General features: G+C 40.8%; 1 protein-coding gene and 1 long non-coding RNA gene across 2 annotated transcripts in view; one reads left to right on the top strand and one right to left on the bottom strand.

Moving 5' to 3' along the window:
• The window catches only part of PIP4P2 (phosphatidylinositol-4,5-bisphosphate 4-phosphatase 2), a 57,178-nt gene extending 49,255 nt beyond the window's left edge, over nt 1-7,923 (bottom strand). The window contains exon 1 of the mRNA XM_006742782.3: nt 7,629-7,923. Coding sequence (XP_006742845.1) covers nt 7,629-7,734 — 106 coding nt within the window. The 5' untranslated portion in view covers nt 7,735-7,923. The remainder of the gene's footprint in view (nt 1-7,628) is intronic.
• Nucleotides 7,890-15,857, top strand: LOC115944141 (uncharacterized). Its single transcript, XR_004078715.2, has 3 exons — nt 7,890-8,156; nt 9,823-9,940; nt 15,299-15,857. It is a non-coding gene; the product is annotated as an uncharacterized LOC115944141 (long non-coding RNA).
• Nucleotides 15,858-22,405: the final 6,548 nt, after the last annotated feature.

Here is a 22,405-nt window from a genome sequence, read left to right on the forward strand (position 1 = left end):
AACTAAGGCACCATTTCTAACTTTAGATTTCTCCAGGTAGAGGACAGAAGAGGATCACTATAAATACACCTTATTTACCATCCAGTTTCTAAGTGAAAAGCACAGGAGTACGTAGTAAATAACTTATCTCTTAACCCAGAAGCCAAATTAGTTTCTAGCCACTGAAAACATTTTCTTAAGCAATTCCAAATTTACACATTTTTAAAAAGTGAAACAAAGGTGAAAAGAAAAGGACAAGGCCTTTCTAATTATGTTTCATAGGAAACCTAAGTGTTTCAGAATAAAGGAATATTAGCCTCTTCCTGGTAGTGAAGTGGCTTTGAAGTGATTTTACAATTAAAGTAAATCGACATTAGACGGAAATGAAGAAGTTTTCAGTTCTTTACAAAGGATTTGAATATAAACACACAGAAACAATTCTGAGGTCACTAATTCAAAAGACATTTCTGAATCCTTATCTATTTGCTCTTCTTTGCAGCTTTTGACATGTTTGACCGCTTCTTTCTTGAAGTGTTCTCTTCTCCTTGTCTCTGTGATATTAAGAGTCTTTTGGTTTTCCTCTGACCTTCCTGGAAGCTACTTATCAGTCTTCTTGGAGACTCATCTTTCTCTAACTAGTCATTGAATGTGAGAGTTTCTCAAAGCTTTGTCCTAGGCTCTCTTCTTTTTATTTTTTCTCCCTAAGTAGTCTCATACATAGCTTCCCAAACTTTTTTACATCTCAGTACCCAGAGAAAGTGACAATAGGTTTATAGCTATGCAGAGCTGGAGGCCTCTGGCCTAAAGGTTTCTGCTGTTCTAAGGACTGGGGAGAACCAATATCTTAACCCCTGTATGTTCTATCTCAGCACCTTGCTTGGCACACCGGTGGGGCCTTGGGAAGCTCTGAACCAACACCCGTCTATTTAGCTGTTACCAATATGCAAATAACACAATTTTATATTTTTCAGCCCAGGCCTCATTTCTCTGGTCTACACCTGTGGATGCAATTGCCTATCTGCCACCTCTTCTTGGATATTTGAAAGCATCTTAAATGTATCATAGCTAAAACTAAGCTCATGATCTGTGTTCCCCAAAACCTGCTGCTCTTCTGGTGTTCTGTCTCAGCGAGGCAATCACACCATCAGCCTGTGGACACCAGAACTCTGGGAGATTTCCTTGCCACTTCCCTCTCACTCTCACAGCCCATCTATCATCAAGCCGTCCGTACTTCCTTAATGTCATCTTGTCTCTCCTCCTCCACCCCCCTGGGTCCCTGCTATCATCACAGTTATTCAAATCTGCCTGAATCATACTGTAGCCACTGGAGTCATCTATCCTCACTGACTCCCGCTCCCCTCTCATTCACGCTCTAATCCAGAAATAGAATGATTTAAAAAATAATAAAAATAGACATTCTTCTGGGGTGCGTGTGTGGCTCAGTTGGTTAAGTGTCTGCTTTTGGTTCAGGTCATGATCCCAGGGTCCTGGGATCAAGCCCAGCGTCGGGCTCCCTGCTTGGTAGGGAACCTGCTTCTCCCTCTCCCGCCACCACTCCCCTTCTTTGTGCTCTCTCTCTCTCTGTCAAATAAATAAAACCTTTAAAAAAATAGACATTTTTCCAAAGAAGACATACAGATAGCCAACAGACACATGAAAAGATGCTCAACATCATTAGTCATCAGGGAAATGCAAATCAAAACCACAATGAGCTATCACCTTACACCTGTGTATCTAAAACACAAGAAACAACAAGTGTTAGTGAGGATGTGGAGAAAAAGGAACCCTTGTGCATTGTTGGTGGGAATGTAAGTTGGTGCAACCACTGTGGAAAACAATATGGTTTCTCAAAAAATTAAAAACAGAAATAGCATATGATCCAGTAATTCCATCCACTACTGAGTATTTACCAAAAGAAAATGAAAACACTAATTCAAAAAGATATATGCACTCCCATGTTTACTACAGCATTATTTACAATAGCTAAGATACAGAAGCAACCTAAGTGTCCATCAACATAGGAATGGATAAAGAAGATGTGGTATACACACACACACACACACACACACACTCAAATATTATTCAGCCATAAAAAAACTAAGATGTTGCCATGTATGACAACATGGATGGACCAAGAGGGTATTATGCTAAGTGAAATAAGACAAAGACAAATACTGTATGACCTCACTTATATATGGAATCTAAAAAACAAAACAAATAGCAGAAACAGATCCATAGGGGCGCCTCGGGGGGCTCAGTCGTTAAGCGTCTGCCTTCGGCTCAGGTCATGATCCCAAGGTCCTGGGATCGAGCCCGACATCAGGCTCCCTGCTCAATGGAGAGTCTGCTTCTCCCTCTCACACTCCCCTTGCTTGTGTTCCCTCTCTCGCTGTCTCTCTCTCTGTCAAATAAATAAATAAAATCTTTTAAAAAAAAGAAACAGATCCGTAAATACAGAGAACAAACTGATGGTGGCCGGAGCGGGGGGAGGGTGGGCAAAATGGAGAAAGGGGAGTGGGAGATACAGGCTTCCAATTATGGAGTGAATAAGTCACACGGCTAAGAGGTACAGCACAGGGAATATAATCAATGGTACTGTAATAGTGTTGAATGGTGACAGATGGTAGCCGCACGTGGCGAGATAGCATATCATAAATACGAATCACTGTGTTCTTCACCTAAAATGAATGTAACGTTGTGTGCCAACTATATTTCAATTTAAATAATGATAATAATAATAATAATAATAAAGATCCGGGCGCCTGGGTGGCTCAGTTGGTTAAGCGACTGCCTTCGGCTCAGGTCATGATCCTGGAGTCCCGGGATCGAGTCCCGCATCGGGCTCCCTGCTCAGCAGGGGGGTCTGCTTCTCCCTCTGACCCTCCCCCCTCTCATGCTCTCTCTCTCCCTCATTCTCTCTCTCAAATAAATAAATAAAATCTTTAAAAAATAATAATAATAATAGTAAAGATCCAACCAGATCATCCCTTTGCTGAAGGCAAAATTTCTCAACATGACCAATAATACCCTGCCTGGACTGAGCAATACTTATTGTTCTGGTCATCTGTTGCTGCAGAACAAATAACCCCAAAACTTAGTGACTTAAAACAACAGTTTAATACTACCTTTCATGATTCCGTGGACTGTTCTGCCTGAGCTGAATGGTAATCATCTAGAATCTATCATGCAGGTACAATAAAAATTTGGCTTGGGTTGGAACCACCTGAAGGCCCAACTGGGCTGGGCATCCAAGATGGCTTCTTCACTCACATGTCTGAGAGCTGGTCAGGCATCCCTCTCTCCATGTAGTCTCCCCACGCGTCTAGCTAGGGATTCCTCAAAGCAAGGTAGTTTCAGTGCATTCAAATTCTTACAAGACAAGTTAACTTTCTTCAGGGTGCACTTTATAAGAGACTAAGGTGAAAGCTGCAAGACCTCTAATGACCTAGTCTCCAAAGTCATTCAGCTCTCTTTTACTTTATTCTGTAAGTCAAAACTGAATCACAGGGTCAGTCCAGATTCAAGGAGGGGACCTATCCAAGGACTTGAATATCAAAAAGCATGGCTCTTTGGAGTGAGAGGTGGGTCTTTGGAGAATATCAACCACACCCACTTCCCCAATCGGATTTTGCAATATATTCCGTTGGTGCTTTCACTTTAGCCACACTGGCCTTGTTTCGGTTCCTTGTACTTACCATACTCTATCCTCCTAAAGGCTTTTGTTCATACTGTTTTCTTAGTCTAGAATGTTCTTCCAGTCTCCCCGTTGCCAAGTTCGACTTCTAAAAATCTCAATGAAGTCTCAGGAAAGCTTTTCCTGTCTTCCCTAACCAGGCCAAATCTTTTTACTACATACTTTCATGGCTCTGGATACATTTTTGGCACTGTCCTCATCGCCACTGCACTTTGCATTTGTTTAAATGATTATGTAATTTGTGTCTCAATATCCCTCATTAGACTGGAAGAGGGGTCATATCTGTTTTTCCCATCCTACCACACAGAGCTTGGCTAGTACTCAAATATTTATTTGCTGAATGAATGAACTAAACTAGGTAAATGAAACTGTCTCTGTATAACAATTCCTCTAAAATTATAGTGAAGTAATCACATTCCCAAGGTAAATATATAGATAATTAGACAACCCCAAATATAAACCATTTTCACAGAGGAAGTCTCATAAATGTAAAGGTCATATTCTTTTGCCATATCCTACCTGTAAAATCAGCAGATAGTAAAGAAATCAATTAAATATAGCCAAATTGTGTAAGTTCTGTTGTATTTCCTCCAATCTTTTTTTTAAATGAGCCTAAAATTGTCTTTGATTGTAATTTCTATGCCTTAACAAAAGCTGACAGATGTACCAAACGGAGCATTTTAATCACAGAAAAGGTGATCACCTACTCTATGCAGGAATCAAATATTGACAATAAAGACCACGAGAAGCATTCCACTTAGAAACCCAGGCGGACTGTTACACAGACCACACATGATTCTCATTGTGCTAAAACCAAATGCAAAAAACTAACTGCTTTACACTACATTATCAATCACTTGTCTATAAATAAACACTTCACCAACGTTCAACTTAAAATGGAATATTTCTTTTTTTTTTTTTAAAGGTTTTATTTATTTGACAGAGAGAGACACAGCGAGAGAGGGAACACAAGCAGGGGGAGTGGGAGAGGGAGAAGCAGGCTTCCCGCGGAGCAGGGAGCCCGAAGCGGGGCTCGATCCCAGGACCCTGGGATCATGACCTGAACCGAAGGCAGACGCTTAACGACTGAGCCACCCAGGTGCCCCTAAAATGGAATATTTCATCTCAGAGTAAGAGCTAACATTCCTGTCCTTAGATGGTGACACAAATAGCAAAGAGTTTGATTGGAGAAAATATTCACTAGTTATGGCTCTTAACTACTTTAAAAAAAAAGTGTGTAATTATGAACGGTATCATAAACCAAAGTTCATTATCAAAAAGTACATTCTATTCTGGTCTTTTAAATCCCAACCTTCAACTCTAATTCTTGTAAACTACTGAAAACATCTGGTCTAACGACGGAGTGTTTCCTACAATAATAATTCAGCCCTGTGTTTCTTTATTCTTTTTTCCCACTTCCACATGGGCTCCAAGAAGGGATGGGTTTGGTCGGTCTTGTTAACCTAGAACAGTCTCTGGAGCATCACGCTGCCCATTAAATCAGCCAATAAGTAAATAACATTGGTCTCCTAGAATCAGATCTTACGTATTACTCAAAATATTTATGAAGATGCTTATTTGTTATTTAAGAAAAGATATTCTGACAAAAATGCCAATACATAAAATGTCTTTACTTCTCATTTATGCTTCTTGCTTCCTAGGTATTATGCCACATGAAATTAGTGTTTCTAATTATCTAACCTGTCTTATTCACCAGTTTAAAAACAAACAAACAAACAAAACTATATTCTACCATAAGGCAGAAATGGCTTTTTGCTAAATCATTTGTTAAAAACAAGAGAACAGGCTCAAAATGGAGGCACTCATGCTAAGCTCCACATCACTAAACAGAGACTTAATTACACTTTTGGTTTCTTCCAGGAATGGAATCTTAAAGTCAGTCAGGAACTGCCTTATTAGCACTAGTGAGGTCATCTGCCTGATAGACCACTGCCATGCTCTAAAGGAAAGTTATCTATCTTGCCACAACCAATCCACTTTTTGCCAGGATAACTTCCTTTCCCCCACTCCCTTCTGCCTACGGAAGTCTTTCATTTAGTACACCTTTTTGAAGCTCCTTTCTGTTAGATTGGATGCTATAGAGTCATGAATCATTAAATAAACCCCATAAGATCTTTAAAATTTACTCATTGAATTTTGTTTTTTAATACATTGAATTTCTTCAGTTATTTAGCTATCTGGAATGAAACTTCTTTTTCTCAGTGGCTGAACTGCAATTTGTACCTTACTGTGTAGTTTGAGGGGGTCTTATCAGATTAGACAAATATACAGCAAATGATAAATAAATCTATAAGCAGGTCCATGAGCATGAATATTTTGGGGGAATAATTTAGCCACTATGACTAAAAATACAAAAACAAAGATAGAAGATAGAGGGCATGAAAATCTGTTATAGGACAGTTGCTTAAATCCAAACTTTGTCTTTTAATAAATGGCAAATATTTTGCCTAAAAAGGTGATTTGATGAAGTTGAAACATTCATTTGTAAGTATTTAAACTCATTCTAGACCATCCAATTTAGATAACAGTAAAATATTAATATCAAATCTGTGCATTAAAGGAAATCCCCCCAACTGATGTCCTCTAACACAAGTTTAATACAAACATGACTTGTGGGTTTTCTGTAGGTGAATCTCTGTTCCATTTTGCACCTTATTTCTCAACTCATTGATCACACTGAATTATTCAGAGCTAAACATCTTTTTCCTTAGTCCTGCTTCTTGTTAGGTGTTGATTAAGACCTACATTGTTCCTTTTCAAGTTGTAATGCATGAAGTGGAAATTTTAAATACTAAACAAGTTCAACCTGCTCTACAACTGCTCCAATTCCAGACTTGAACTTAGAAAAAGTTGTGTTACAAGAAACATGATCTGCCTATATTTTCAAAAGCATTAACATTTGTCTCCTTGGGTTTTTAACTCCTCTCATATTCAGCCAAAAAGAGAGAGAGACGCACTTAAGCTACATTTGCAAGTGCCATATCTGACCATTCTTTTCATAACTGAGTGGTTTTTTCAAGTCTTGCCTTCCCTTTTCTATAAATCCTGACTCCACCTTCTTTCTACTATAGAAAGCCACTAAAAGGCTTGGAACAAAGATAAATCTTTGAATAGTTTGCTAAATAACCCCCCCCCACACACACACACACTTCTTCAGATCCCACAGCTATCAAATCTTTCTTGATTCCATCTTGAGAAGTGAAATAAATAGAAATACATGCAGGATTAACTTGGGTTACTTTTAGAAGTAAGTTCATTTCCATCTCACCCAGATACGAATCAAAAATATTACATCTTCCTTTCTATTCTTCTTCATTCACCACTAAAGCTAACACTCCTAAGAAAGGGGAGTAATAAGGAAGGGCAGGAATTTCGGACATATTAGGAATATTGATTAATTCTATTCCTTTTGTTAAGACAATTCCCTGAGAACAGAGCCCTGGTCGGGGGGATAGCAGGATATGCATATTTTTCAAGCTAAGCCCTTTCAAGGACAGATCCCAAGGTGAGCAGTACTAGGGGTTTCTCGGCAACCTGAAAGGATTTATGAATGATTGTGAAAGATTGCCCCTCCTCCAGCTGCACTTAGGGGCTGCTCTAAAACGGTAAAGCCCAGCCTGGGAAATTCATGTCACATCCTGTACCCCTGGGTAAGAAGTGGTGAAATACACACACAGACACACACACCCCAGAGGGTGAGAAGGGGTGAAATACACGCACTCGCACACACTCACGCTCACACCTCACCCTACCCCACCAAAAGCCCTGCCGGGAAGCTCTCAGGAAAGCAGGCTCTGGCTCGGTAAGGCGCAGTCAGCATCCCTGTCTCCCAGCCCAAGTGAGAGGCTCGCCTCCACCTCGGAGCTAGAGCTCCCGGGTCTTTAACATTCTAGGCTTTTCCTTACAAAAGTAGAAAGGTCCATGCTGGCCTTACCTCTGGGGCTGCTTTCCTGTAAGTACGGCGGGGCCGTAGGGGTGACATTTCCCGAATGGGATGCTGACAGCAGAGGCGAGCGCTCGTCCACCCCATCAGCAGCCATGACTGCTGCAGCAGCCGCGGGGTCGGCGAGGAGGCTGAGCCGGGGCTTGCGGCTCCCGCGGAGGTGGAGGCTAGCGCTGTTCCGCAGCTGCTGCCGCCTCGGGAAGGACCCGGGATGTGTCACAAGGCCGGAGGCTGGGGGAGGGGAGGGTGCGGGATCGGCAGGCGGGGGAAGGGCGGCGCGCTGGGAAGCCTGTCTGGGGGAGGGGAGGGGAGAGGGGAGGCTGGGAGAAGGCGAGGAGGAGGAGCCGGGGAACACAGTAGGGCTGCTCGGGAAAGGCGGGGAACGGAAGGTGCGGAGTAACAGAAAGAGGGGCGGAGGAGGCGAGAGGAAGGGGTTGCAACTCTTCCCCTCTTTGTACTTTACATTTCCTTAACTAAGGAGAAAAGGGAGAAGAACGGTAAAGAGCAACCTGAAAGGAGGTAAGAGAAAAGGCCTGTGACTTGATTACAGAAAAACTGCAGCAAACACCGATCTCAAGTTTAGCTCCTGGAGCGGGGGAGGAGGAGGGATTCTGTGCTTTCCAACTTTGCAGCAATTATCGAAGAAAGCTGATTCCCAGGGTTAGCAATTCCTTCTTGGGGGCTGCTGCTTTTGTTAGAAAATCACTTCTCAACATCTGTTGTCTGAGAGGAAATACATTTCTGCAAGAGCGGTGCCATTCCTTGCTTGTCCTTGTTTTTTAGTAGGTGTTTGGCATGCTAGTAACAGTACCTTATTGAAACGATGCAGAGTTTGTTGGCTTTTACAAGGTTAATTTGACAAAATTTTAGTTTTGTTTTGGACTATATTGTCCCTGACACCTTATACAAAAATGAAGTTTATGAATGATGTAAGACAATTAAAAAAATATTTTCTTTAGCTAGTGTTTTAAAATAATATTTCGCATGTAAAAGAGAGTAAAAAACAAAAAAGCTAGTTACCGGCATGTTTTCATGTTTATGTTTTTCTTTTCTTATTTTGGTGGTTTGCTAAAACGGTTTAGAAATCAAAGTTTTGAATATGCCTGACAAAAAAGGCAATAGGAAAACAGTGAAGGTCTCAAAAGATCATTCTTCTTCAATGATTTTTGAGTCATTCAACAAACAGGTATGGTGTGCTTACTGGGTATACAAAGATGAATCAGTAGAGCAATGGTCTTGATCCTCCAGATGTCTGTGTGGTAGCACAGTCAAAAGCAAACAAAAAATGAGGCTGGTAGTCCCAGCTGTAGATTTTAAAGGGTCATGAGGAAAGGTGACTTTAGACATTTGAAACTGCTTCTCATATTACATTAAGAAGGGTCTTCATTTTGCTTTCTGAAGATAACTCTTTCTTCCAAAAAAAAAAAAAAAAAAAAACCATTTAGGCATCAGCTGGAAATCCTAAGAGAAAATCAAAGAATAGTGTTTTCTATTATGCAGCATCTTTTATGGGTCAGTAGTATCAAGACCCAACACCATATAAGGATCCCCATATGATATAATCCAAGGGCATTTATAGATCTCCAGAAACCTGAAAAGTGAGGGGTCAAGATATAGCACTCCCTGCAAAAAATGAACAATTTACAAAATGAATAGCAGGTTTTTTGGTTTTGTTTTGTTTTTGTTTTTTACATTTGCAGCCTGGAAGCTATTGAGTTAAAGAAACTTGAGAAGAATCAGCAAAATCCTATGACTATGGTGTCCTGTCCTGTCACCTATCACACTATTTTAACAGTGCATTTACATTTCCATTATCCACCTGCCCTTTATTCCCAACTGACTTTGTGAGTCAGAAACTGTAACTAACTTATTCACTATTGTGTCTCCAGTATCTAACGCAATGCCTGGCTCGTTAAGAAGGATTGGATAAATATTTGCCAAATAAATAAGCAAAGGAGTGTATGAGGAAATCCTACACAGTACCAGAATCTTACTAAAGCAAATTGTTAGCAGGAAAAGCATTGAGCATGTCTTGATTTTTTTATGAAGATGACAGTTTTGCCATCTGACCAGTGTTTTTATTGTTCCATTATTTCTCTACAACTAGGGTTTCTTTATTGCCCAGGTATAAAGGATTTTTTTTTTCTTTCTTTAGTTCTTTATATGGCTTCTCTATCCATTTCAGAACTCATTAGAGGGTGACACAGCTAATGGAAATTACTCACACTATGAAAGGTAGAAGGTATATTGAGATTATATTTGCAGCAATCCGAAATTTCATAAAAAGGAAAAACTTCTACTAGGTGAGTATCACTTCATTCTAGCTTTAAAATTCTACAATAGTTTATGGTTACTCAATAAACATTAAATAATACTCATCTCGATCCAAGGCATTTTATGATTATGATATGTTTCCATCTCTACTCAGGGGATGAGGTAATGTGTCTTCTGGAATAATAGTACAATATAAACAGATGATGTGTGAGCTAGTAAAAGCTACATCTTACTACTTGAGCTACTTAAGCTACAATTCTAGCTATCTACTACTGAGCCATACCACAACCCAGTGGCTTAACACAACATGATTTGTTATTTTTCATGATTCTATAGATTAGTTGTGTGGCTGTTCTATCTTTCTTGCCTGGGCTTATATTCAGGAAGCTTCATTCAGCTGGCAGATTGGCTAGGGGCTCCCTCAGCAGGGACGGCTTGGAAAGGGAGGGGAGGGGAGGCAGGGAGGAAGGCGGGAGGGTTCTCTCTCCATCTCTCCATATAGTCTTCCATTCCAGGCTTCTTCACATGCCTGGTAGTCTCTGAGCAGTGTTTGAAGAGGGTGAGAGGGTGATTGTGGAAGCTATGGTACCTTTTCAGATCTAGGCTCCAGGTCTCAAGCAATGTCCCTCCCATATTCTTCTCCTTCGGCCTGCCCCCTGCTTTCTGCCCAAAGAAAGTTAGGTTCAGAGGCCTCTTTTCATGGTCGATTTCCATTGTGATACTCAATCATTGTAAAGATTAAGCAACGTCCTTATTTCCACCTTATAAGCCATCTAATAACATCATGCCTCTGAGCTTCATCTCAGTGTTGGATTTGAAGACTCCCAGTCGTGAACTATTCTTTTTCTTTTTCTTTTTTTTAAAGATTTATTTATTTATTTGGGGCTGGGAAGCAGAGGAAGAGGGAGAGAAATCCTCAAGCGGACTCCCTGCATAGCGCAGAGCCTGCCCCGGGCTAGATCCCAGGACCCTAAGATCAAGACCTGAGCCAAAACCAAGACTTGGGCGCTTAAGAGACTGAGCCACCCAGGAACCCCATTCATGAACTATTCTTTTGTGTACAATAAACTCTAAATACTATTCTACTGATCTTGTTTTAATTTTTACTGTCTCAGGGTTTTGACAGAACTATAAAATAATACATTTACGCTGTTTAAACTGCTGAGTTTGTTATAATTTTTTATGGCGGCAATAGAAAAATGCCACCTCCCATCAAAGACAGCTAAAAGAAGCTAATTGTTACTTTCTATATTCTACAAGGAAATTATGTTAGTGAGATCAACAGGTTCATTATGTACATTCACTACCTTCCAAAGTACCACAGGCAACAGTTAATTGGTCCGCCTCTGTCCTCTGGTCTCCAGGAGCAATTTCCATCCTGCTTTCCTAGCTTGCACCAACAGTCTCCTCTCTACCCTTTCCAGCATTCACCTGCTGCCTGGCCCTGAAGACTGCCATGTGCTTTGGGTTTTGTTAGAACAATACTAATTTCTGTTACGTTCATCTCTTGCTTTATACTTTACCAATTTCTGTCAGATTAATCTATTATTTTGTACTTCTGGTCCCACTTTGTCTGGTTTATCTATTGCTTTGGAAGAACCACCATCCTAAGACTTAGGGATTAAAATAACAATATTTTTCAGAAAGATGCATTCATCTGGTGGCTCAGCTGCGGACTGAGCTCAGCTGAGAAAGCTGGGTTGCCTGAACCTCTCTCTCCAAACTCACTTTCATCCTGGGCTGCTTTATGGCCTGGCAGTCTCAGAATAGCGTTCCCCAGAGGGCAAAGGTAGATGCTGCCAAGGCCTCAGGAGTCCCAAGTTTTGGAACAGGTACAGGGTTACTTCTACCACTTTCTATTGGTCAGAGCAAGTTATAAGACCAGACATTCAAGTGAGCAGAGGGATAAATTGAGTCTCTTGATGGAAAGTGTGGTGGTATCACATACAGGGGGACATGAGTGCAGGGAGATGTCACTATATAGAGACCTATCACAGCTAAAACAGTATTTGATGTAAGAAAAGCACTGAGAAGGACAAAGGAGAGTTCTTCAAGAAACACCATGCTTTGGGGAAGAAGTTCAAATTGGAATTTGAAAGTCCTTCTAAGAAGTATATTTTATGAATATCTATGTGATGTAAAGTATGTTCATATTAAATATTTATTGTAAGGGTTATAACTGCTTTTCTCAGTGCATACCAGAATGGTTCCTCCACTCTGTCCCCTTGATCTCTCAGTCTTTCTCCTCTGTGCTGGGGTAGCCCACACTTGGAAATCAATTATATTTGAATATTTTTCTATATAATTTGAATTCAGTACCTCTAAGTGGTAATCTTGGTTAAGTTAGCTTAACTTCTCTATACCTCATTTGTCTAATTAGTCTGTAGAACAAAGAAAATAATACCTACCTTGTGGGGTATTTATGATAATTAAAAGAGAAAATGTATGGAATATAATTATCAGTGCCTGGCAGCTATAAATATAAGCTTTTTTACCACTCTCCCTTTTTAACTCTAGAAGGGAAACCAGGGGATAAGCATGACTGGACTAAGCTAAAAGTACAATGGTCTGGAGTACGTTTGTGTGTGTGTGTGTGTGTGTATTTTTTTTAAGGAAGCTCTAAGCCCAATGTGGGTCTTGAACTCATGACCCCAAGATCAAGAGTCACACACTCTACCGCCTGAACCAGCCAGGCACCCCTGGAGTATGTTTATATTTTTAATTCACTAATTCATTTACCTTACCTTGCAATTTATATAGGGTAGCATCTCTGTGTGTAGTCTGCATGCTTAATGCAAGAATTTTGGAGCATCTTAGCAGGCCTGAGGAGGTTGTATTTAAGCATAAATTTTCCCAGGTCTTTTGGAAATGCCTATTAAAAAACTTTGAGGAACACCGTCAGGTCCAAGGGAACAGGGATTTAGATTTCACATATAGAATGTAACATGAATGCTCCTTAATTATTGCATGCCTTGGGAAAGCAAGAAACTGGTTGTCAGGTGAGGGAAGCTTGCAGCTCCAAGGGTTTTTGTTTACTTCTCCAGCAGACAAAGTTATAACTGAAAGAACAAGGCCATGTTCTGGAGTTGTAAAAGGTGCAACATTTTGCAAAAACAATTGAGAAGGGTTACAGGCTTGACTGCAGTTACAGAAGAATTTGTTTTCAATTAATTAATCCTAGATTGCCTGTCACTGTCTCAGTTTCATCAGCAAGATGGGGGATAGCTGTCCTACATCTCATAGGATGCTAATAAGTGTAAAGTAAGACATAAGCTCTAGAAGCGCCCTCCAAAAGAGAAGAGTTAAATGCAAAGTTCTGTAGAGGATATGTGACTTGAACTTGGGTCAAACTTTCCCTGTTGACCCAAAACTGATAGCCAGGGTCCAAGCTGAGGACAAAGAAGCAGTCAGTACTTGCAGATGCTAAATCAGCCACACCGGTCCCTCAATAACCACAATGACCCTGAATCCATATAAGCCAGAGAAGGAAGAGGAAAATGGGAATTACTGGAGTCATAAATTGTTGGCCTGAGAAGTTCTGCTGTGGCTTTTTCCTAACCTTTTCCAAAATGCCAAGTGAGAAGGGCCCCAAGAGAATTACTTGCAAAGTCTGGGGGTACCTGCATGAAAGGAAAACCAGCACCTCATTTTCTAGCTGTACATCAAATTAGGACACAGGCTAGCCCATCTTCCTAAAGTCTGTCTGAACAGGAAAAAAGAATTGGTGAATGAAGGCAAGACAAACAGGCTTATGGTGTAGCTCAACAATCACCTCTGCTTTGATGAGAACATGAGTTTCTGGTGGGCCAAGTGAGCACCACAGAACTAGCTGGGCTTGGGCCAGCATGCGGCACCACCACACAAAAAATAACTACAAGGCAAAAAAATCCCCCAGTGACAAGAGCCCATGGGTCTACCACTGAGTGCAAGAGCTGAGGAGAGTCGGAAGAATTGAAACAGGACACTGTGGACCAGGAAGGTCCCTAAAGAACTCACACGAGGGGCGCCTGGCTGGCTCAGTCAGTGGAGCATGAAACTCTTGATCTTGGAGTTGTGAGTTCGAACCCCATGTTGCGTGTAGAAATTACTTTAAAAATAAAGTCTTCTTAAAAAAAAAGAACTCACGGGGCGCCTGGGTGGCTCAGTTGGTTAAGCGACTGCCTTCGGCTCGGGTCATGATCCTGGAGTCCCGGGATCGAGTCCCGCATCGGGCTCCCTGCTCGGCGGGGAGTCTGCTTCTCCCTCTCCCACTCCCCGTTTGTGTTCCCTCTCTCGCTGTGTCTTTCTCTGTCGAATAAATAAATAAAATCTTTAAAAAAAAAAAACAAAACTCACATCTGTGCCTCCTCTGGAAATCCAGTATCTGAAAACCTGCCATGGCGAGACTACTGTCAATGGCCAGGTAGTGTGGGTCCAACAGTTAGTGCTAAACAGCCCAAGGAAGACTACAATGATGGCCGCTTGAATCCCTCTAACTCCTCCCTATGTCCACTCCCTGGAGAAGCTTGCAACCGAAAAGGAAGGAAGGACCTGAAGCCCAGAGGTAAACTGCTTTCTTTCACCTAAGGTAGAAAAATGAGAACTAAGAGAAGCCCATATTCCCTCCCCATTTTAGGTCCTTCAAACCACAATGCTAGGGGCTCCTGGGTGGCTCAGTCGGTTAAGCGTCTGCCTTCGGCTCAGGTCATGGGCCCAGGTCATCGAGCCCCGCATCGGGCTCCCTGCTTCGCGGGAAGCCTGCTTCTCTCTCTCCCACTCCCCCTGCTTGTGTTCCCTCTTGCTGTGTCTCTCTCTGTCAAATAAATAAATAAATAAATAATCTTTAAAAAAAAAACACAATGCTAGCAGATGACAGAAAAAAGGAAATCTTTTATTTGGATATGAAATTAGAGTTATAGACTGAATGGATTTTTAATCACTGAAATTGACCAGGAAGTTACAGAATCTACCCAAGAGGTGATAAGATATGTTATGGGAGGCAAGGGGGAATTTTAAATGGCCATGTTAGGGACAGCATTTAGAGGAAACTATAACTATTTCTTAATTTGTACCTCATTGAGTTAAGTTGGTTTAATAACTTGGATGGATGGAAGATTAGATAGATAGATATAGATAGATAGATAGATAGATAGATAGATAGATAGAATGGAAAAATATATGACTGCTGCCCCAACTTCAAGCTTTCCTTGATTAAAACATTTTTGACTAAGAAATACAAGTATCTGGTACTAAATGCTGGGGCTACAAAGACGAGATAGGGCATTTAAGGGGTAATTAAGGTTAAATAAGGTCATAACAATGGTGCCTTAATCCAATAGGATTGATGTCTATAGAAAAGGGGACACCAGAGAGCTTGGGCTCACTCGCATATGCATGCTCTCTCTCAGCCTCTCTCTTCCCGATGAATCTGCACTGAGGAAAGCCCAGCTGAGGACACAGCAAGGAGACAGCCATCTGCAAGCCCGAAAGAGTCCTCACCAGAAATTGAGCCCTGTTGGACCTTGACCTTGGACTTCCATCTTTCAGAACTGTGAGAAAATTAATTTCTGCTGTTTAAACCAAGCAGTCTGTGTCATTTTCTTATGGCTACTCCAGCAGACAAATATAGTCTGCAAAGAATAGATGGCTTTTTAAAAATCCTTTTAGCCCTTGGAGACACCCATGTTCACAGAAAAACCTCTTCGAGACCAGAGAAGCAGTTGATAAATGTAAAACACATTTTATGATGAGAAACTTCCCATTCCTATGGTTTCAGAAACCAGTTGGGTAAGAAAAATAACTGTTACCTCTTTAGAAATTGGTATTCCCAGAGTTTCCTCCTATGAAATACAAAACCATATTCTAGTTTTATTTTCCACACATCTAGGCTTTTGATTCTGTCTTACCTGTCTGACCCTTCACTGCATCATCCCAGTTTATGTAACCAGTCCTCTATTTTTTTTGATGTTTCAGGATTTTTGCAGTATTTTATTCATTCATTCAACAAGTATTTATTGAATGCCTTTATGTGTCAGGCACTGTTCTAGGGGTTACAAAACCCCTTACCTCATTACAATAGAAGACAGGTAACAGTCGAGTGAGGACATATAATGCATCAGATGGTGATAAATGTTATGGGGAGAAATCAAGCAGGGTAAGGAGAAATAGGAGAGAAAGGTGGAGAGGGCGCGTTGCCTTTTCGCATGGAGGAACTAGGTAGGCTTCCCTGATACCTGAGCAGAGATGTGGACAGTGAATGGCAGGGAAGCCTGTGCAGCCTTGAGCAAAGTGAGCTGGGGAGTCGGGGTGGGGAGGAGGAGTAAAAGATGAGATCAGAGAAGTTTGCCATCGACCTGGGTGGGGCAGATCGTAGGCAGCCCGTCTGGCTTTTCCTCTGAGACAAAACTGGAGCTCTTGGAGGCCTAGGATAGAGGAGGACTTGATACGATATAGGTTTTAAAAGGATCACAATGGCTACTTGTGTTAAAATTAGACTATAGGTGGGGCGCCTGGATGGCTCAATCGGTTAAGCGGCTGCCTTCGGCTCAGGTCATGATCCCAGCGTCCTGGGATCGAGCCCCGCATCGAGCCCCGCATCGAGCCCCGCATCGAGCCCCGCTTCGGGCTCCCTGCTCGGTGGGAAGCCTGCTTCTCCGTCTCCCACTCCCCCTACTTGTGTTCCCTCTCTCCTGTCTCTCTCTCTCTCTCTCTCTCTGTCAGATAAATAAATAAAATCTTTAAAATAAATAAATAAAAATAAAAAAATAAAATTAGACTATAGATAAGAAAGAAGGAGTAAAGGTGGAAAGAAGGGGTCAGATTCTGGATATATTGTGAAAGTCAATCTAAAGGATTTCCTGATGGATTTCATGCAGTGTATGAAAGACAGAAGTCGAGGATGACTTCAGTCAATCTTTGAACACTTTTCTGATATTTATTCCTGATAAATTTTTTGAATGGGAAGGCTAGATCAGAGACCATGCACATGTAAAAATCTTGGGGTGTGTATTGTCAGTTGCCTTCTAGGACTTGAGAATCATTTTTTACCCCTGCTTATGGTGACTGGGACGCTCCATTTTTCAGCAGCTTAGGAAAATAAATGGACTATTATTTTTAATATGGATAGTTTAATATGAAAGGTAGATTTTTTTTGTAACTTATTTAACTTTATGCTTAATGATTATTGAATATTTTTATTAATCCTTGGTATTGGCCATTTTTCCACTGGAGAGTTCATCTTTTTTATTACCACTTAAAAATTTCATTTATGAGATTAATTTAAAATTTTATTGATTGGGGCGCCTGGGTGGCTCAGTTGGTTAAGCGACTGCCTTCGGCTCAGGTCTTTAAAAAAATCTTTAAAAAAAAAAATAAAAAATAAAATTTTATTGATTGATCAAACCCATTCTGTTTTCCTCCTAAAAACCGAGCTAAGTTACATTTCCCAGCCATCCTTGCACTTAAGGAGAGTTGTATGTCCAAATTCTGGCCAATGGAAGGTTCATAGAAGTGATACAGACTACTTTTAGCCTGGCCCATAAAAACCTCCCTTTCATGATCCTCCAAAGCTCTTTTCCTCTCTAAGATAGATGGCAGGAAATGACCCCCAAGGAGACCGTGGGAGTCACATGTTGAAAATGGTACAAGAAGGAAGTATCTTGAGACACTAAATCACTTACATACAGGAGAGCTGCCCAAGAACAATGGTTTTTGAAGTGTTTTGTGAGAAAGAAAGATGCTTTATTGTGTTAAAAGCCACTGAAATTTCAGAGTTTATTTATTACAGCAGGAGGTGTTCTCCCTTACAAAGAAATATATAGAAAGAGTTATAAAGAATTTATTTATCTTCATATAGCAAATATACTTATCTTTTGCCTGTGTGGAGAAATGTAAAACTTTATTTTCTGAATGTACACTGACCCTGATGCTCCCTGGTACTAAGAGACTAATCCATTCCTTTCAATTCCTTTTTTGAGTTACAGTTCTAAGAACAGGATGTAATGAACTAAAACAGGCCAAATCTCTCTCCCTCTCTCTCTCTCCCCATCTCCCCATTCCTTTCTCTCTCTCTCCACCCCCCCCTCCCGCCACCCCTACAGTTTTGGAAAGAAAGGGTCAGATTCTGGATATATTGTGAAGGTCAACCAATTCCTGATGGATTTCATGCAGTGTATGAAAGACAAAAGTCGAGGATGACTTCAGTCAATCTTTGAACACTTTTCTGATATTTATTCCTGATAAATTTTTTGAATGGGAAGGCTAGATCAGAGACCACGTGTAAAAATCTTGCGGCGTGTATTGTCAGTTGCCCTCTAGGACTTGAGAACCATTTTTTACCCCCACTTGTGGTGACTGGGACTCTCCCTTTCTCAGCAGCTTCGCATTGCAGCACCTGCCTGATTAGTCACCAAACTTTTAATTGACACTCTGCCACTTTTGTATCTTTGCTATATACAATTCCTCTTGTTTCCCATTTTCCAGGAAACACTCCCTTTGGATATTCTCTCTATTGCAACAGCTTGAATAAAGTACCTATCCCCTTGATTCTCAGTCAGCTTTTGAAAGTTCAACACATATAATAAATAAGGCAAATGTTTTTCTTAGTTTATTGTCTATCGATTTTGTCTGTGTTGAAAATATTTTTTTAAGATTTTATTCATTTATCTGACAGAGAGCACAAGCAGAGGGAGCAGCAGAGGGAGAGGGAGAAACAGGCTCCCCACTGAGCAGAGAGCCTGACATGGGGCCCGATCCCAGGGTCCGAGGATTATGACCAGAGCTGAAGGCAGACCCCCAGCCAACTGAGCCACCCAGGCACCCCTGTATTGAAAGTATTTTTAATGATTGCCTATTTTTCAATATATGCTGTTTCTGTATATGATCTTCCTTTATATACTCTGTAATTTATAGCCCATGAAATATCAAACTGTATTCTTTTGCTGATAGAACCCCATCCTCATTCTTTCTCATTTCGTGTTAAACCTAGAATACATGAGGGCGCCTGGGTGGCTCAGTTGGTTAAGCGACTGCCTTCGGCTCAGGTCATGATCCTGGAGTCCCTGGATCGAGTCCCGCATCGGGCTCCCTGCTCAGCGGGGAGTCTGCTTCTCCCTCTGACCCTCCCCCCTCTCATGTGCTCTCTCTCATTCTCTCTCTCTCAAATAAATAAATAAATAAATAAATAAATAAATAAATAAACAACCTAGAATACATGATACATGAGTTAGCAGAGTACCATTTCCTGCCTTGTCCTTCTCATGTCTTCTTGGGCATTTACTCTCAAGGCTACTCTGGGTCATTTGACGCTTAAGGTTATGCCTCAAGTCACTCAGTCTTTCCAAGGCATCCTGTTCTGTCTGCCTGAGTCAGTTTGTCACTGACTCGGTGACATATTGTCATATATTGTCATATTCTCGCTGGTCTCGCTGGTCACCAATCACCCTGGCCACACTGATGAACACTAACTGGTCGATTATCTAAACTGGTCCCATGCAGCTGTCTCTGGCCTGCATGACGGGAGGAGCTTTTTACTTACCAATAATATCGCATTTGTAGAATAACGTAAGGGAAGTGTATCAGTTTGCTTTGCTGCTGTAACAAATTACCACCAATTTAGTGGCTTAAAACAATGAAATAGGATAGTGTAGGATTTTGTTCATTAGTTGTGAGTGTGTAAAGCTCTATTTTTTTTTTAAAGATTTTATTTATTTTTTTGACAGAGAGAGACACAGTCAGAGAGGGAACACAAGCAGGGGGAGTGGGAGAGGGAGAAGCAGGCTTCCCGCGGAGCAAGGAGCCCGATGAGGGACTCGATCCCAGGACCCCGGGATCATGACCTGAGCCGAAGGCAGATGCTTAACCGACTGAGCCACTCAGGCGCCCCTAAAGCTCTATTCTTATGGATGGCGAGCAATACATTCCTTTCAAATTAAAAAAAAATGCAAAACTATTATCTTACAGTTCTGGAGGTCAGAAGTCCGAAGTGGTTCTCACTAGGCTAAAACTGAGCTGTCAGCAATGCTTCATTCCTCCGTGGAGGCCTCCAAAGAGAATCTATTTTCTCACCTTTTCTAGCCTTAAGAGACCACCCATGTGCCTTCACCCTTCACTCATGTCCCCTTCCTCCCTCTTCGAAACCAGCAGTGCAGCATCTTCAAATCTCTGACTCTGCCTCTCCTGCCTTCTTTCACATATAAGGACTCTTGTGAGTCCTTATTCATATGGAAATTCTTTCCATCTAAATATTCTTAACTTAATCGCATTTGCAAAGTCCCATTTGTCATGTAAGGTAACACATTCACAGGGATTTCAGATATGGTGAGCCACTGTTCTACCTTCCACAGAAGGACTTCCCCACACCATAACACAAAGGCAAATCCTCTTAGTGGTCCTTAGTTGACTCTTAAATTGTGTCTGGTAATGAACAACTCAGTGCAGGCAAAAATCTCAATTCTTAATTAAATTCCTAACTACTTTGTATTAGTAACACAAAACAAACAAACAAAAACTAGAAGAAAGTAAAGTACATGAAAACAAAAGTAATACTCTGTTGTATACAAAATACATAATCCCTTGGTAGAAATACCATTAACTTCAACTCAGAGTAATAATCAGAGATAAATAGGTAACTTTTAGTTGGGCCAATACAAGAAAGATCTGCATTTTTATGTGACTTACTTTTTGTTTCTAAAAGTTGAAAATAGGGGTGGCTGGATGGCTCAGTCGTTAAGCATCTGCCTTCAGCTCAGGTCATGATCCCAGGGTCCTGGGATCGAGCCCCGCATTGGGCTCCCTGCTCAGCGGGAAGCCTGCTTCTCCCTCTCCCCACTCCACCTGCTTGTGTTCCCTCTCTCACTGTGTCTCTCTCTTTCTGTCAAATAAATAAATAAATAAATAATCTTTTTTTTAAAAAGTTGAAAATATCTCTTGAAGATATTAATATGTATTTCCATTTAGGAAAAATTTATTAAAATAAAACATATAAGCTCTAAACAAATGTTTCTGTAAGTTTTCTCCTATTTCTAGTGAGCCAGAGGATTAGAAACATAAACCTATACAAAAATGCTTCCCAGGATTAGTCAGTAAGATAACATAAAAGTTTTAAATATTTGAAATTCTTTCATTACAATAATATTAGAGTTTCAGATTCAACCACTGCTCGATTTGTTTTCTCTGAGCAGCTATTCTTACCATCTGCCCTTTTCTTCAATCATAAAAATCACTTATTGATTGCTTACTTTGTTACCAAGCACTATCCTAAGTGTGGGGACATAAAAAGAATAAAGCATGACTTCTGGGGGCACCTGGGTGGCTCAGTTGGTTAATCATCCAACTCTTGATTTCGGCTTAGGTCATGATCTCAGGGTTGTGAGATGGAGCCTGCATGGGGCTGCATGCTCAGCAGGGAGTCTGCTTGAGGATTCTCTCTCTACCTTCCCTTCTGTCCCTCCTCACCCCTATTCTCTCTCTCTCTCAAATGAATAAATAAATATTTTTTAAAAAATGAATAAAGCATGATTTCTAATTTTGAGGGGTTTACAGTTGAGTGTGACATACACTTAGAAAATCAAAGCATTTCTTCACTAATGGATATATGAGGAAAACACCATGAAAACACAGTTAAGGGAGCAACAGACACCTGGCTCCACCTAATGACCCGAGATCATGATCTGAGCTGAAATCAAGAGTCGGTTGCTGGGGCGCCTGGGTGGCTCAGTCATTAAGCGTCTGCCTTCGGCTCAGGTCATGATCCCAGAGTCCTGGGATCAAGCCCCGCATCGGGCTCCCTGCTCCGCGGGAAGCCTGCTTCTCCCTCTCCCACTCCCCCTGCTTGTGTTCCCTCTTTTGCTGTGTCTCTGTCAATTAAATAAATAAATCTTTAAAAAAAAAAAAAGAGTTGGTTGCTGACTCTGAGCCACCCAGGTGCCCCAGGGAGCATCTAATTCTTAAGCACTTACACCTTAGAAGATAATGTACTTAGTCTCTGCTAAAAATGCTATTACTAATAAGATGAAAGAACAATGAATAGAATGACATTTAGATATATTAGCAAGTAATGGAATAAAGGAATATTTAGGAATGGAAAATGATTTATGAGCACAGATTGCACTAAAATCATTGTTATTGATACCAATATTTTGATTACTAATCTTATCTCTTTTGGGAAAATAAAATTGCTTCTTTGAGCAACAGATTTCTTTTCCAAACGGTTTTTACTAATACCAATCTGGACGAGTGGAAGAATTCATCTTCCAGGACTGAATTTAACTTCCATGTTTAATTTGAACAAATACGAACTACTTATTGGAAAATGAATTTCTTAGTGTAGGTAGTTGCATGCTTGTCTTTACAAATTTGCTGTGGGAATTCTAAGCTAAATGTGCTTTATAACGCATCATTACTCAAAAGCATATAAGAGTGGTCCTACATTTAAACAAAATACAGCATGAAGCAGTTTACATTTGGAGAGGTAAGGAATTATGATAATAATACTCTTATTATTGGAAAAATTATAT

This window comes from Leptonychotes weddellii, chromosome 4 (genome assembly GCF_054177405.1).
Source record: "Leptonychotes weddellii isolate Sample4059 chromosome 4, ASM5417740v2, whole genome shotgun sequence".
Lineage (NCBI taxonomy): Eukaryota > Metazoa > Chordata > Mammalia > Carnivora > Phocidae > Leptonychotes > Leptonychotes weddellii.